General features: G+C 40.3%; 1 protein-coding gene across 3 annotated transcripts in view; it reads left to right on the forward strand.

The window, feature by feature from the left end:
- Positions 1 to 16,164, forward strand: part of LOC131987720 (MAM domain-containing glycosylphosphatidylinositol anchor protein 1) — a 224,345-nt gene that overhangs the window by 202,989 nt on the left and 5,192 nt on the right. For 2 of the 3 annotated variants that reach the window (XM_059352583.1, XM_059352575.1), the window contains exon 17: positions 14,223 to 14,340. In XM_059352583.1, coding sequence (XP_059208566.1) covers positions 14,223 to 14,340 — 118 coding nt within the window. The remainder of the gene's footprint in view (positions 1 to 14,222; positions 14,341 to 16,164) is intronic. The other variant, XM_059352592.1, reaches the window with a different exon arrangement.

Consider the following 16,164-nt stretch of genomic DNA (forward strand, 5'->3'; position numbering starts at 1 on the left):
TCTTGTTTTCACACCGACCCAAACCTTGTTCAAACCACCGTTTGGTAATTTTTGAGGGGAGACCAGTCTCAAATTCCTCATGTCTACATGCTTCAGTGTTCAAAAAAGACACTTTATTTTTCTTATAGTACCATGGCTGCTGCACCTCTATCACCTTAGATGCTTTGTTGTAGCACTTGTATCTCTAAGCCCACTCCCAAAATGTCCCAGTTTGCTCTGATTGGTCAGTGATTCCAGGTTTACTGCATCTGTTCTCTCAACCTCTCTGTACTGTCTGTATAGTATTGAGCGTAGAGACTTGTCCTACCATTAAAAATTGCCAACAGAAGCTTGAAAATATACACAATCAAACATGTTCCAGCTGGGATCTGATCTGAAAATGGAAAAATGTCCTACGCCAGCAACCAAGAGAACAGGTTTTCCTGATGTTAGCATCTAGCTACATGTAGTAGCATATCTGATGTAAACACTACAGTAAAATGGCTAGCGTATATACAAAAATCTGTCCTGAACTTACATCAGCTCGAGCAAACAGATGTTCAGAATGGTCAGGAACACAGTGATTTACTTTTACATACATTTACCATTTTATTTTATTTTATTTGTTACAAAACATCTACCATTGTAACTTATATACCGTCTATATACATGACATAAAGTAAGGACAAAGCATAATAGGCTCTTGTATGAATTAAAAGTAATTGTATCACTTACGTTTTTTCTTCATTGCACGTCAAAAAAAAAAAAAAAAGGCTATAGTGTGCAGCTCATCATGGGATCTGTCTCTGGCTTATCTGCTATACAGTAGCTGTCAAACTACATCATTCTTAATTAACCTGTATGATCTAATCAAAGAAAATATATAAGATGATCCAACAAGGTTGTCACAGTTGCTGAGAGTTCAACCAACAAACTGAAATCACCAAGAATTAAGTTTTCTTTTACTTCTATCATACACATGCAGCTTTTTACCATATAAAATATCTTTAAACAGGTATTCAATTCTTCAGTTTGCTCTATCTGTTTAACACTGTCTCCCTGTCTTTCACACAAATTGCTGCTGTGTAACAAATAGACTTGTTAAATAATGTAGAGAGCATGCAGCCTTGATCCCAGCACCAGCCAGAGGAGGCGGGCCGATAAACACACTTTGTTACTCTTTCTCTTTCTCTTCTCTCTCTCTCTCTCTCTCTCTCTCTCTCTCTCTCTCTCTCTCTCTCTCTCTCTCTCTCTCCTTCTGCCAATTTTCCTTCTTTTTTTACTACTTTCTGTTATGTATTAGGCTCCCCAAGGGCCTGACGAAATGAAATAGGAAGGGTGAACCCCATTTCTCCCTCTGCATACCTGTCTGTCTCAGCCCTTTCTACCTACCCTGGTTCAGCCTGTTATCACTGCCTCTCATACCACTGCCCTCTGGTGCTGTTGTTTTGTCCAGTCTTTCCCCATCCACTGTCTGTCTGTCTGTCTCTCTCTCTCTGTCTCTCTCTCTCTCTCTCTCTCTCTCTCTCTCTCTCTCTCGCTCTCTCTCTCTCTCTCTCTCTCGATCTTCCTCAGTCTCTGGGGAGTCCTGGTTTCCTTACAATCAATAATAATGATTGAGCTGTCTGCTGTTGACAATGGGAATTACCTGACACAATTGCTGTTGTTGTGTTCTGCTGTTTAGCTTCTTTTCTACAAGATGAAATTGTAAGGAATGGTTCTATTACGTTTATTTTGCCAATTGCTATGGCTCGCTACATTTCAGAAGCTTGGTAGTGATGCAACTGAAGAAGGAGATGACTGTTAAAGATGACCAGGGACTGTGTTTTGCCTGCTGGGAGGCCGAGGATTGAGTTAGGCAATGCTGTGTTTTCACAAATAAATGATGCAAAGCTGACCAGCCTTTGGCAACTTTAAAGCATCCAAACATTTTCCATTTCCAATGCTTATTTACATGAATCAAATACAGTAGGGACAGAGTGTTGCACGAGGATTAGTCAAAAGTGTTTTGTGTGAATTGCTGGGTCTCCAGTTTGTAGCAATTACACACAATTACAGCTGACAATGGGTAAAAGACAAAGAAGCCCGCTTCCATTGGTTTTAACATGCTTCTGGGGCGATTGGATCACAAGTGGTCAGCGCTAGATACAAGTGTAAACAGGGTCCAAGACTCATTATGTTCGGATTACTCAAACCACTTGCTGAGATTGTCTAGGACACATTTGGCCACATATATTTTGTAGTTTAAACGCTGATGCATACTGACGCAACCAAGGACATACCATGAACAAACGTCATCACTGCAGCTGTGTGGTGGTCGTTTTGATGACAGGGCGCCAATGGTCCTTCAAATAGTGATAAGCAGCGATGTACGCAGTTTGGGTGCAAGTGAAACCAAATTACTAATCTGGATTTCAGCTGTCCAAAGAAACTTGACGACTCATTCCCCCAACGTTTAGAACGGTATTAGCAAGAGAGCAACTAACAACTCCAGTTGTTGTTGTTGTTGTTGTTGTTGTTATCTGACATACTAAATGTGCACGGGGCAATTTCACCATCTAGCAGAAGTGCCATGGATCACAACAAAATCTGAACGTAAATTCTGAGGTGGACAGCCTTGGAGACGCATGATACACACAGGTATAAACGGTGTGTTCATCTGTCCACTTGGGATCCAATCAGCCAAGACACATTTCAAAACCAAGCGCAAAGGTGATAGAGACAGACAACCGACCATGCTCCCATTCAAACCTAAGGACAATTTAGGGTTACCAATTCAACCTAAGCTACATGTCTTTGGACTGTGGGTGAAGCCTTGAGCTGGATTTGAACCCACAACCCTATTGCTGCAATTGCATAACTATAGTCATATATGTATTTCAATTGAATTTATATGACATAATTTGAAACAAAACATATTCCTGCTCTGTTCAAAGATGTTATTTGTTCGTTGTCATGCATTTCTTGTATATTCAAGTCAACTTACATCATTCAACTTTTTTTCTATGGTAGATTATTTAAACATTTAAATGCAGGGACAATTCGAGAAAAGGGTAAAATATAAGAGAACCACAGGAAACTGGGAGGATACTTCCACCAACTGTCCATCAGTGGAAGATCATGAAATCTGTGTTGCCAACTTAGCGAATATTCACACCCCTCTAGCGACTCTTCAAAAAAGCAACTTACAACAAATCCAGCGGCTTTTTCTGGTAATATTGGAGACTTTTGAGACTCGTTCTTACTCTTCTTAACAAGCAATGGGTCCTAAAACACTTACATGTGGCCCAGTCCTCCTGCAGGAGTCTCTCCCAGCTGCAGTAAAAGCAGGAGATGTTAACCCTCCGCATCCAGACTGCAAATGAATCGCGCATGTGCAGAGTCACCACTGGCTGGCTTACAGTCAGTGTCTTTTGGGTCACTTTTGCCGGTCCCAAGGCAGGATAAAGGAGTAGGGTTGGAATTCGTAGTTCTAAACATATTTGTGGTGTTTTTTACTCACTAACATTATAGAATACAGTGAATTATGTTACTGCCAAAGTGTTAAGTCTGTACTCATTTGATTTAGTATTGCAATTCCATAAAGTTGGAGGAAAGTTTAGAGGGAAATATTAAAAACAAATCTGGCCAAAATCAATGCAGCCTGACCATGATATATGTAGGTCAAGCTCCAACAGCATTGGATCTTACACCTTCTATATTTCATCTTGAGAGTATCTTCCATTAGACCCTCCCTGCCTCCCTCACTGTAGTGGGGTTACTTGTTGTGGTTGTTATTATTCTCATAATTAGTTTTATTGTTGTACATCTATTGCTTTTTTCTTCTGGAGAAGATGAAGACAGAGAAAGAGGCCCTTAAAAATGAGCTCCCAAAAAACAGTGAGCTGGAGTTTGAGAGGGCTCTAACTCAGAAGCTGCAGCTTAGACTCAGCAAGAAGAAGAAAGCAGCAAAGAGGACCCTGGAAAGTTCCCAGGCTGTCCATCAATCTGAGCTGGAGGCAGAGAAAGCTAAGACCAAGAAGTTCACGGCAGCCCTGAAAAAGGAAGAAGATCTGCTGGAAGCTGAGAGCCTCCGCTTTCACCAAGAAAAACACCATCCAGGAGGAGACGGAGAAAGCAAGAGCCTCCTTTGTAGCTCAGCTAGCCAACCAGAAAAAGGAGACCAACGCCCTCTTGGCTGCTCTGAACATGGCTGAGTCTGAGGCACACTCAAAAACACAAGAGTTGAAGTGTGCGCTGGTGTTTGAAATGGCTCAAACACAGAAGCTGCAGCTTAAATTAAGCAAGATAAAGAAGGCAGCAAAGTGCAACCTTGAAAGATCCAGGCTGCCCATCAATCTGAGCTAGAGGCAGAGAGAGCTGAGAGCAGGACAATCACAGCAACCCTGAAAAAGACAGAAGATCTGCTGGAAGCAGAGTGCCTCCGCTTTTACCAGGAGAAAACCACCATCCTGGAGGTGATGGAAAACTCCACAGCCCCCTATGAGGCGGAACTTGGTCGAGAGAAAGAAAAGAACACCAAGCTGATAGCTGCTCTGAACCAGGCGAAAACCTTCATCCAGGAGGAGACTGAAAAAACAACAACCTTCCTGGTGACTCTGTTCAGCATGCATTAAAATGAGATCCACAACCTCATGGCTGCTCTGAAGAACACTGAGCAGCAGTGGGACAATCATCTCATCAAGTGGCAGGAGGAAAAGTCATCCCTCCCTCAGGCCACAGGAAGACTGCAGGAGAAGGAGCACGAGTGGGAAAAGAATGAGACCTCTATGAGGACCCAGCTGGAGGATTTTCAGAGCCAGATCCCCAACAAGAAGAAGAAGAAGCCAATGTAATGCCCGGCTCCAGAGTCCCATGCTGAGGAAAAACAACAACAACAACAACAAGAAAAAACAAATAAACAAACCAACAAAAAATACAAATAAGTACAAAAAAAATTTAAAAAAATGGAATAGCAAATGCTGAGTTTGTTGTACTGATGAGTTTTCATTGTCAGCATATGGCCTGAAAATATATAAGTTGGTTACATGTTGGTCATCCAAAGAAAATTATGACAATAAAAACACCTTAACATTTTTGTCAGGGACATTTTGCTGGTTTATTACAAGCCAAAAGGGCTTCAGAGCTGAAGGCAACACATGTTATTTAGCCACGGTTCTGTTATGGACTTTTTCAAGTACATGCAGAATAATATTTGAAAACTAGGGTTTTAACTTTTTGAAGAAGTTGTGGTGGGAATGCTGGATGCTGAATAGCTGACTCTACACTGAGATGATGTTGAGGTAGGACTTGTTTGTAAAAATGTAAATGTCTTTAAGTTTACTGAAGAGCTGACACTACACTGCAATGGTGGTTTAAATGTGTCAGAGGAACTTAATTACTTCAAACTTAAATTTGAAATACTTTTCATAGTTTCATAGAGGATGGCATCTCACACATACATGTACAACATTAAATGTACACCATGTGTATTTAAAAAAAGTGGCAAGATGGCCGTCTGGTCAAAACAGGCACATCCCTAGATGAAGGATGTAGAGAAAGAAGGTCTTTTCTTGCCTTGGACGACAAAGGACCATTTGTAGGCTTTGAATTTCTCTTTAAAGGTGTCTATCCGAAAGCCAATTTATATATAAGTATATTGTGATGTTATTTAATGTGCTGGACTAAATTGAATTAATAAATCAGAGTTTAAATGCATACACAACTTCATGTCTGTATGAAGCAAGACAAACATTCAACTTCAAGTGGTGTGGATACACAAACAGTAATACTTAAAAACACACATTGTTACAAATTCTGTCATGGTCTCTAGACTGGCTGCTGTTGTTGTGAACCTTGTGTTCACTAATCTAAAATCTTGATGCACAGATCAGTCAGAGGGTAGGCCGTGTGGCTGCTTATCTCTGAAGGTAGATCTCTGATCTCTGCAGGGGGCCTCAGAGTGGAGCAGGAAAAGAGGAAGGGGTGGGGGGATGTTTAAAAATGCCAATTTTGCTGATGCCGACGCCAATGTTTTTTTGTTGTTTTTCTTTATTTTGTTTTGTTGTTATATATCCCCCCTTTTGTGCCAGGGAAAGAAGTATTCTATTATGAAAAAATATAACTGAACATTCAGTCTTCCATCACACTATCTTTGAATGAGCACAAATTCTATAATCCAAATTTATGAACAACCTTTAATATAACATTCTTTCACATGACAAATATTTGTGAAAGTAACTGTTACAAAAGCCTTTTTAGCCTGTTAAACAATTACCTACTCATTCAAAAATAAGAATTACAGCAGACAGACTTACATAGTCCAACAAAAAGGTATTTCTGGTGAAACATGAATTAAATATATATATTATAAATGTAAATATGATTAAAAAAGCAATAAAATATAAAATAAAATATATCAAAATAAATTATGAATACATACAAACATAAATTTGCACAAATATGCAAAAATGTACAGTAGGCTGGAACATTGGCTGAACATGGGTCTCTTTACAAAACAAAAAAAGACCTTAGGAAAAACATTCCCATATAATGGGCCTTCCCTTCAATATTTAATTATAAAATACAATTATCACAAGTACCTCATAGCCTACTTCTCAGTTAGATGTTTTTCTTTACAAAGATAAGCATCTCTACCATATTGCAGCTGAGTCTATTTCTTTTCTCATCCAAGATGTGAGATGCAGAGCTGAACAGGCGCTTACTTCCCGTGCTGGTTCCTGGCACACATAGGTATCTGCGTGCCATTTGTGCCAGTGCTGGAAAGCAGTAGTTCCTGGTTGTTTTGTATTACCTCTTCTTGAAATGTCACAGGAACATTTCTTACAAACTGCATGTCGCTGATCTTTCTCCGAGACTGTGAAATTCTCCCATGCAGCCGATATTTTCTTTTACTCTTCTTTCAAAATAAACTACACGTGCGTGAACCTGTTGCCCCCTTACGTCATGCCAGAATCCCAGCCAATGAGGCTTCTTCTCCTAAATAGGCTATGGGAGTCAGAACGCAAGTCAACACAACATTTTATTGGCTCTAAAATTATTCTAAACGAACAGATAAACGTCGGCTACTGCAATTGCCGAATGACATCTTATTTGACGATAGGCTGAGGCAGTTAACAAGGTGAATATCGGTTGATACCAATGAGTGACCAATTTTTTTTCCTATTTTTTGATATTTAATATTTGTATATTTGTATTTCGGTATTTTTTGTACAAGAGAGAGAGCCAAATTCCTAGTATGTGCAGGTGCACACATACTAGGCCAACAAATTGATTCTGATTCTGAATAACATTCCCACCAATTACACAGTAATATTGAAATCACAAGGCATATATAAACAAGAAGAAAAGAAAAAAAAGGAGCACAGATTTCAAATAAAGGCAACAGCAGGAAATTAGGTATCTCCCCTCAAATCTTTATTACTCGCATTAATTTTTTAAGTGAGAATAATTGAGAATCATTCATACACCAAACAAAGGAGGGCTTACTATTTTTCCATTAAGTGCAAAGAAATTTATCTTTTGCTTCAGTGAGAATATATTTAGCCACACCCCCTGGGCATTTGACTTCTGCTTTCTAATCGTACCTGAGCAGGTGAAGACGGCGAACAACAAACAGGTGGTCATTGGAACAATAAAAAGGTGCAAGGCCTACTGTGGCTTTAACTTTTGTGTTTAACTTTAGATGTTTGTGAGCAGCCTTATTTTCTTATTGACTCATGATGGGCCCATGTGTGCCTTAATTAAATGGATTGTACTTAAAAAACCCATTAACCTAAATTCCCGAGATGAATAAATAGAGATCCTTGTCATGTCCATTTTCCTTCATTTCAAATATTCTTTTTGAACGAGTTCGTTTGATTCCCTAATTCAGTTGAATTCGCAGAGGATTGCCTTTTTAAAGTAAACATTATTTCGTTCCACAGAGTGCAGAAGTGACTGCATATTGATGCTTGTTTCATTCCTGCTTCATGTTGAGAGCATGTCCGTGGAGAACACAAACTTTCTAGTCCTGTGCACAGCTCGCTGACTGCATACACCCAAGGCCTTTGAGGTGCTGCCACTCGTCTCTGCATTTCCCCCTCTCTTTGTGCTCGGTCCAACAAAAGTAATGATGTCTTTGAGAACAGCTTCCCTTCCTGCCTCTCTAACAGAGCTGTAGCCCCGCCGATGGCTTGCATTAATACAAGACTTTTATTGTAAACAGTGGTAGAGCCAACCAATGAGGCAGCATTAGGGTTTAAACAGTTTACTGCCCGCTGGCCGTGATTACTGTCGGTGTATATTCAAGCTGTAAATTCATGAACTGTGAACTGCACAAGCTTCTCTGCTCTTGATTTGGGTTCATTGCATCTTTAAGGAAAACACTTGTTTCATCCACTGTTACATTGTCAATCACTATATCTGCTGTCGTTGTTATTGTTCCATGGAACCGCCATCTGTCTCACTTCTGCAAGTTTGCCAATCACGTTCCTGTAAATCTGAAATAATCACAGTGAGTTGGCCTGGAAGCCAGTTGTTCACTGAGACCAACTTATAAACAACAAATTACATGCACATATAAAATCAATGGACTTACAGAATAGGAAAAAAAGAGGTAACATGTTGTAGCAGATTATTTGTGTCCCCACTCACTCCTCCGTGGATTACCCAGAGGCCATCTGTGTTCCTCACAGTGTTTGGTACCTGAGGGGCTTGTTGGAAACCAGGCCAACCCACATTTGTGTGCCTCATACTGCACCGACTCTCTTCTGCACCGGTATTTCAAAGCTGTCTCTCCACATCTCACACACACACACACACTCCGTCTCTCTTTCTCACGGCTGTGTCCCCTCTGGTATATGGACAGCACATCAATGGGAACATTAAAGGTTACAAGGCTCGACAAAACGACACATTCACAACTCCAACCTGACACTTTACTGAACACCCTTTGATCCTGCAGTCACACACACCCCTACACACACACAAGCTGTCTATCTCACCCAGGCCTCCCCGAGCACACGAGCTGTGTCACACACTGTGTACCATTATGACCAGAAATGGGAATTTAGAGAATTTCACATCTGTTTTATAGAGATATGTATATATATGAAAGAAGATATTTTGTATTCTACAGTTCAGGCTATAACAGAACCCATCTTATTGTTAATATAAACAGTGAGGTCAAGTTTAAAAGTAATGGTCTGCAATGGCATGCTACTATGGGGACTAACATCATCAGACGTGAATACAGTCATGCTTGTTAATTCCACAAGAGTCTCAGTCATACCCAATTTATGCAATTCCAAGACCATTGACATACCCCAGTATACTCCCAGAAATATTCAAATATAATAGGTGAAAATAACACATTTGTACTGCACGAGATAAACTGTATATCATTAAAATATCTTCAGGTCAAAGGCCAAAGGACCCCTTCAAAGATATTCATGTTAGTTATTTCCTGGCTAAAATGTAGCTACTGAAAGAAAAAGGGCAGCAAAGCCAGAACGCAAAGGGATAAATGCAGTAAAACCAATTTTATCAAAAGTATTAACAAGCATAACTGATAATTAGTATATTTTTGATCATCATTTCATTGTTTTTCAACAGTAAAATATTTATCAACCAAAGTTTAATTTACTGACCATTTGACCATTTCTTCATGATGGTTACCATGACAAGCAGCCTTCGCACTCCCATGGTGGAGAAAGTGAAATATTTTCCACCTCAGCACGGTGCCCAGCAGTAATGTTAAAGTGTGAGGCACTGCTGGCACCGACAACTCACACTTCAGCTTCATCTGTCAGCAGTGAACATTAAGCGAAAGGGCAAAGACCTACTTCCCTTTCCAGAAAAAAAAAGAAAAACACATAAAATCATTATTTTGCCATCCTGTGTTGCATGGCAGGTTATTGCATTGCTTTGTTCTGTATCCTTCTGTTTGATACCCTGGATAAAATTATTACGCTCTGTGTGACAGCATCATTATGTAGGAGGACGCTTATTTGCGGTGTTGTTCTGCACATTTGTGTGTCAAGGCCGGTGTTAGTCTCTGGGCTTCCTTCTCCCAATTATTTTTTTCATCGTCTTTAATTATACAACAATCTGGTGTCTGTGCTTCGAATCGTGTAATGCAGACGTGCTTGCAGGTGCACAGAGGCATGCATCAGTAGCTCCAGGTAAGTGCCACTGTAGGTGTGATTGTAGGCATCTGTTTGTGTTGTTGCTGGGCTGGTTGCAAATTTACATGGAGAATAGGATTTGAGGAATAAAGTACATGAATAAAACAAAAATGTTAACCACAGACACATGGTGAAGAAACAGCACCGTAGCGTTTTTAAATTAGAAGACCATGGCCTTTTGACCAATTAGCCTCTTCCCTCAGTTTCCCTTACAGCTACCGCTGCCTTGTAATTCAAATAACCCTTCTGCACAAATGAGCCGACCGGCTAAACCCATCCATGTGCTGCTGCGCTCATTTTCTTTCTCCCTCCACACTGTCCAATCAGTTTCAAGGTTCTCCTAATTATTTTATTTATTCATTTAAAGAAGATCTCTCGCTCAGGGACTAAATTGGAAAGCAAGTGAAAAAGAGGTGGTACTGCTCTTGTGTTTCCCTCCCCTTTATGAATATAATTGAGCTCACTATGTGGAGGACAGTTTAAGATGCACAGAGAAACAGCAACACAATTGTTTTACACTGCTGCTGTATACACTTGTGCAAGTTTGTAAGGGGCTTAGGAGGAGAGCCAGACTGTGTCTCCAGCCATAGCAGGCCCCACAGTGTGTGGTGGAGGTCACACAGGAGGGCTAGGTGAACCAAGGAATGAATATGTTTGGTGATTCTGGAGAAAGAGCTACAGGAACTGAGTCAGAGGTTGAGGGACATTAAAGAATTATCTATTTCCACCGTGCTTCTGTATTCACCTTTGACTTGGCTTTTGATGATGCTGCAGAAGTGAACTGGAGAAATGACTTCACATGCACAAAGTCATGCTGCTTCTTGTCCATGGCAATGAATAGGTTATTGGTATCTGCCCCATGAATTTCAGTTTGATACGTCAAATTGACATCGCTGTTTGGTGCTAAGAGCAACACTTGTAGATTAAATGCTCCAGCAGTGATGGTACACTGTGGTGTTTTGCTCCACCATTCTCCACCTCTCATTTACTCAGAGCATTGATGGGGGGAGGGGGGGTTCAGAACTGGGTTATTGAGCCCACCCTTGCTATAGCTGTTTTGTTTTCCAATAACTCATGTGATTGCTTTGACTGCTAAACAATATTATGTGTTTTTTGTATTGAAAAACATGCACACAAATTAGGCTTTTATGAAAGCACTGAATGGAAATTCATGATTGCTAAATTAGGCTAAAATAGAAGGCTCCGAATGGCACTTCTAAGGGAGCCGAGCCAAAAGAGCAGAATCTTTGAAAAGAAAAGGTCGCTATCATGGCGAGCTGTCAATCAGGATAGAAGCGATGCAAAGCAAATCGTCCACGGCACTGTGTACATCTAAACAGCCGGGAACTTGTTTGTCGTTGTCTGTGTTTTTGTCTCAGAACTTTGACCCTCTTACCGTGTGGTTTCAGTTCATGAAAGTTTATTTGAACATCTTGTTCATGTAAAATGTCTTGTTCAGCGTTCGGTTGTACTAAAAGACACTCCAAGGAGTCAATTGTAAAAATATTCCGGTAAGTATAATATTCATTTTGTTTAAGCATTCTTCGCGCCTCCCCAGTCCAAATATGGTCTCTCCCAGTTTCAAAAAGCACAGATGGCGACGGGGGTAAAGCACTGAACTCGTGCTTCAAACAGGCAGTCAACAAACCAATGGGTGACATCACAGTGACTATGTCTATTATTTATATACAGTCTATGGCTGTAGGTGATCTTCTGGTTATTTGTAGACCTATCCAGAGGCATTTTGGTCTGCACTCGTTGATAACACCCCTTGTTGTTGAAAATGAACTGAGAGGTTCCGCACTAATACTCATTTGTGAATTAATGTGGGGATTCCAGGCTAAACTGTTTGTTTATTTACACACAAATTGATGGCAGGACTGTTCTGCCTGTTTATTAGGTCAAATGTTCTGTTGGTATACTCTCACACAGCACATTGGTGTTAACAGATGGAAGTCTTAAAGTGCAGCCAGTCATGCACATTTGGCACCCCTCCATGCATGCACCTGCTCACTCTCTTGATTATGTATGTATACGAGCATATATGCAGACAGTTTTTCCTTCAGCATCACATTCATACACACAGTCACACCTGCTCCTGTTTCTGTCTGGAATAACTTGAGAGTTAAGTGCCTTGCTCAAGGGCTAGTTGGCAGATGTAGTGGAAAATACTGCTATATGTAGGAGCCCACGCACTAATTTGTGCATGGAGCGCATTTCTGTAGAAACCACTTAACAGATCAAATGAGCCATTATTACAGTAGGATTGAAAAATCCCTCAGACATGATTACACAGCAAGCGCTTTGGCTATCATATTTAAAATGAAACATTACAAAGTGCCAAATCTGCTGTTAAAGCCAATAACAGCTACAGTAGTGAGAGCTGCTCTGTGTTGTTTAGTGGGAGCAACAAAGTTTCTTTGTTTATTTGCTTTTTCCCTCCTCATATTCCACACAGAATTCGCTTGGTTTTTTGATTAGCTGGGTGCCTTGGTACACCACAGTAATTAGGCTGTCAGTCAAAACCAGATGGCTGGTGGCTAAGAATGGGAAGTCGCCTGGAAAGTTTTCAGATGAGTCTCTTCTTTGGCTTTGTTGTTGTGGGTCCACAAATGATTATGTGATGAGAATAGAACATGGAATTTCAGGAGGATACTACTACCTGCACATTTTTATCTATTGGTTCAGCATAATATATTGTATATATATTATAATACATAGTTTGAGATCTTTTATGATCAATCTGAAATAAGTTCTGTCATCACAATTATTTTTATTTCTACTTAACAGACTTTGGAAACAAAAGTTTCATTATTATTTACTGTAATTCTATTCAGACAAAAATCCTCGATAGGTTAGGTCAGATTTATTCAAGCAGTGCACTGGCTGTGTTTTTCACTCACCAGATATATACTGTATCATACACTCTCCAGCCACTTTATAGGCCACCAAGGTGTACCTTATAAAGTGGCAGCGTGGTCTTCTGCTGCTGTAGCCCATCTGCTTCAAGGTTGGATGTGTTGTGGGATAGCGATGCTCTTGTGCATACCTTGGTTGTAACGAGTGGTTATTTGAGTTAAGGCATTTTTGCTTACTGGATATTTTCTCTTTGGACAATTTTCTATAAACTCTAGAGATGGTTGTGTGTGAAAATCCCAGTAGATCAGCAGTTTGTGAAATACTCAGAACGGCCTATCTGGCCAGAATGATCTCCCCTCAAAAACGTTAATATAAGGCGTTTGTACAGGTAGCAAAATACAACTCACATTTACTCTTTAGACTCCGCCACCATGTTGCGGACATAGTAGTGATTGATGGCGATGCAGAGTTTAAATGGTGGATGATACACTCGAGGTGGGAGGGAAGGAAGGAGTGGTGGACGGGGTCGAACAAATGGCAGACTTTAACCCAGGAGCACAGAGTTTGCGTCCAATGTGAAAACAAAAGTAAATTACTTTTTACATAACTTCCGTTTTTTACTTAACTTCCTCAGCTCATGGTTTGTGAATCACCTTTTTTTTTATGTAACTTCCGTGGCTCATGTTGTTCTCCTAACTACTTCACTTCCGGCATTTACTTACATTTATTTACTGTGTAAATACAACACATAAGTTGTCTTTTATAACGCTTTACCAGGAGTTTTTTTGCCGTAAACCTAGGTCAGTGGTTTTGTAACCTAAATTCACCAAAACTGCAGCCTTTTTCTACAACCGGGAATCATATGTGTATGTATAATGACGTGTGTGCTATTTTTATTTAATTTTGACAAACGCTCATGTGTGTTGTATAGCTGGTATTGATTCTGTCATTTAGGTTGGAGATCTTGTTGGTCTGCCACATTGACACAATGTCACTTAAATCACCTTTCTTCCCTATTCTGATGCTCACTTTGCACTCACAGCAGCTCGTCTTCACCATGTCTACATGCCTAAATGCATTGAGTTGCTGCCATGTGATTGGCTGATTAGATATCTGTGTTAACGAGCAGTTGAACAGGTGTACATAATAAAGTGATGGTGAGTGTTTATTATATCATACTGACCCAGAATCCTGTCTCTTTGTCTCTTTCCTCAACAGATTGTATTTGAAGGAATTCGAGGCCCGAGTTTCGAGGGGGATATTGCCATTGACGACGTGTCCATCACCATCGGGAAGTGCAAGCAGGAGAACACTGTAGCCAGCGCAGGTAAGACAGGTAAGATAGACAGAAACACCCAGAGAAACACAAAGAAGCACTGAAATAAGAAGGGCAACATGACTTTTAAAGGTGTAAAAAGTTTTGATAGCTTTTTGTTTTGAAAAGAGCCGAATTGAGATTAATTTGAAATCCACTGAAAAGAAACACTGAAGGGCAGTCGCAAGGGAACTCACTGTTGAGACATGATGTTTAAAGAAACAAGAAAAAATACTAAACGTCTTCTTTAGTGTTTGGGAGGTATTGGAATTTGGCACTGAGAGAAAATGTTGTCAGTGTGGGGGCTGTACGATGACAAGTGGACACCACAGGGCACTGGCATGGAGGCGATTCCATCGTCATTTGCGGTCTCTCCTCTGCCTCTATCTTTTTATTTACTTCACATTCCCCTCTATCTTTTCATCCTCTTAAGTTCCCGGAACACACCCCCGCTGCCTCCTACACACCCACCTTCACTATATCCTGTCTCTTCCCTCTTACCTTCTGTTCTTTATTAGCCATCTACACTTTGTTATACCTCCGCTCCTCAGCTTTAAAATTGTCTGTTATTTACCCTTTGGAGAGAAAGCGTGTGATGATAAGGGTTTAGTGGGGAAGACTGAATGTCTGTGCAGTGAGGGAACAAGTGACACACTTGGATTCAATAGTGGTGAGGCATCAGTCCACCATGAGAGTTGTTTTACTCCATAAACTGACCACAATGTCTCCACCACCGGTCATGCTGAAATGCTTGACAAGTCAGACCAAGCTATCTGCCCATAAATAGTGCCCAGAATAGTATTTTGTGGCTTATAAATACTGTTTGTGACGGTCCACTCTGCCTTAAGGGTGAACCAGAGAGGAAAACAAGTGAGTTACAGGGAATGAGTGCATGTCCATGTAAGCGTGTAGAGAGAGACTCAAATAGCCTAAAGGGTAAGGGTGTGGAGAGAAGACAGAGATAGAGAAAAGGTCAAAGACTGAGAGTGACCGAAAGGATGTGTAGGTGTGTGTGTCTGTGTGTGTGTGAGAGAGAGAGAGAGAGAGGGAGAGAGAGAGAGAGAGAGAGAGAGAGAAACAGGGCCAAGAAGTAAAAGAAGAAAGAGAATATGAAAGTAAAACCTGGCAGCAGTTAATCTACAGTAAGACCTGCCCTCTGTCAGCCAAAGCGTGCATACAATCATGCACGTGTGCACACATACACATATACACACACACACATACACAAGCGCATAAACATAATTAAATTCTCATAATAGCCTTCATTGCATTCTGTCTGTCTACAGACATGCACATCAGCTACTTGGCATTGTTCTCTTATTGCATGCTGCCATTGCGCTTCGGTGAAATGGGGACATTCTGAAACTGTGAAACTAAACAAGAATCAAACCATGATACCATGGTACAATACATATTTGATTCTTATCCAGCTAATCTATTTAACTTCATTTTATTTTGAAATTAGCCACTGTAAAATAAATTTTACTGAGAAGTTGATCTCTCACCCTAAGATATCTGAATGAAAATGGGTTCCGCTGAATAAATGATACTCCAACTGATCCAAAAAAAAACCATGCAATTCTTGCAGAAATCAAAAAAAAATTGATACCAAATCACATAATTGATTCTTCTATAGTGTTCTTCTGGGCTTTGGTGTCTTAAAGATGTATTTTGGGGGGATCTTTGACCATGAGTTATGCACCAAATTTGTGTAATAAATGGTATCAAGCCAAAAATTGCTGCATCAATTTACGAGAGATAATTGAGCACGGCAATACTTCCATCATCATTTTCAAGACCCTCATACCCTATAAATGACTATGACTAGAACAACTTGACACACTG

This window comes from Centropristis striata, chromosome 2 (genome assembly GCF_030273125.1).
Source record: "Centropristis striata isolate RG_2023a ecotype Rhode Island chromosome 2, C.striata_1.0, whole genome shotgun sequence".
Lineage (NCBI taxonomy): Eukaryota > Metazoa > Chordata > Actinopteri > Perciformes > Serranidae > Centropristis > Centropristis striata.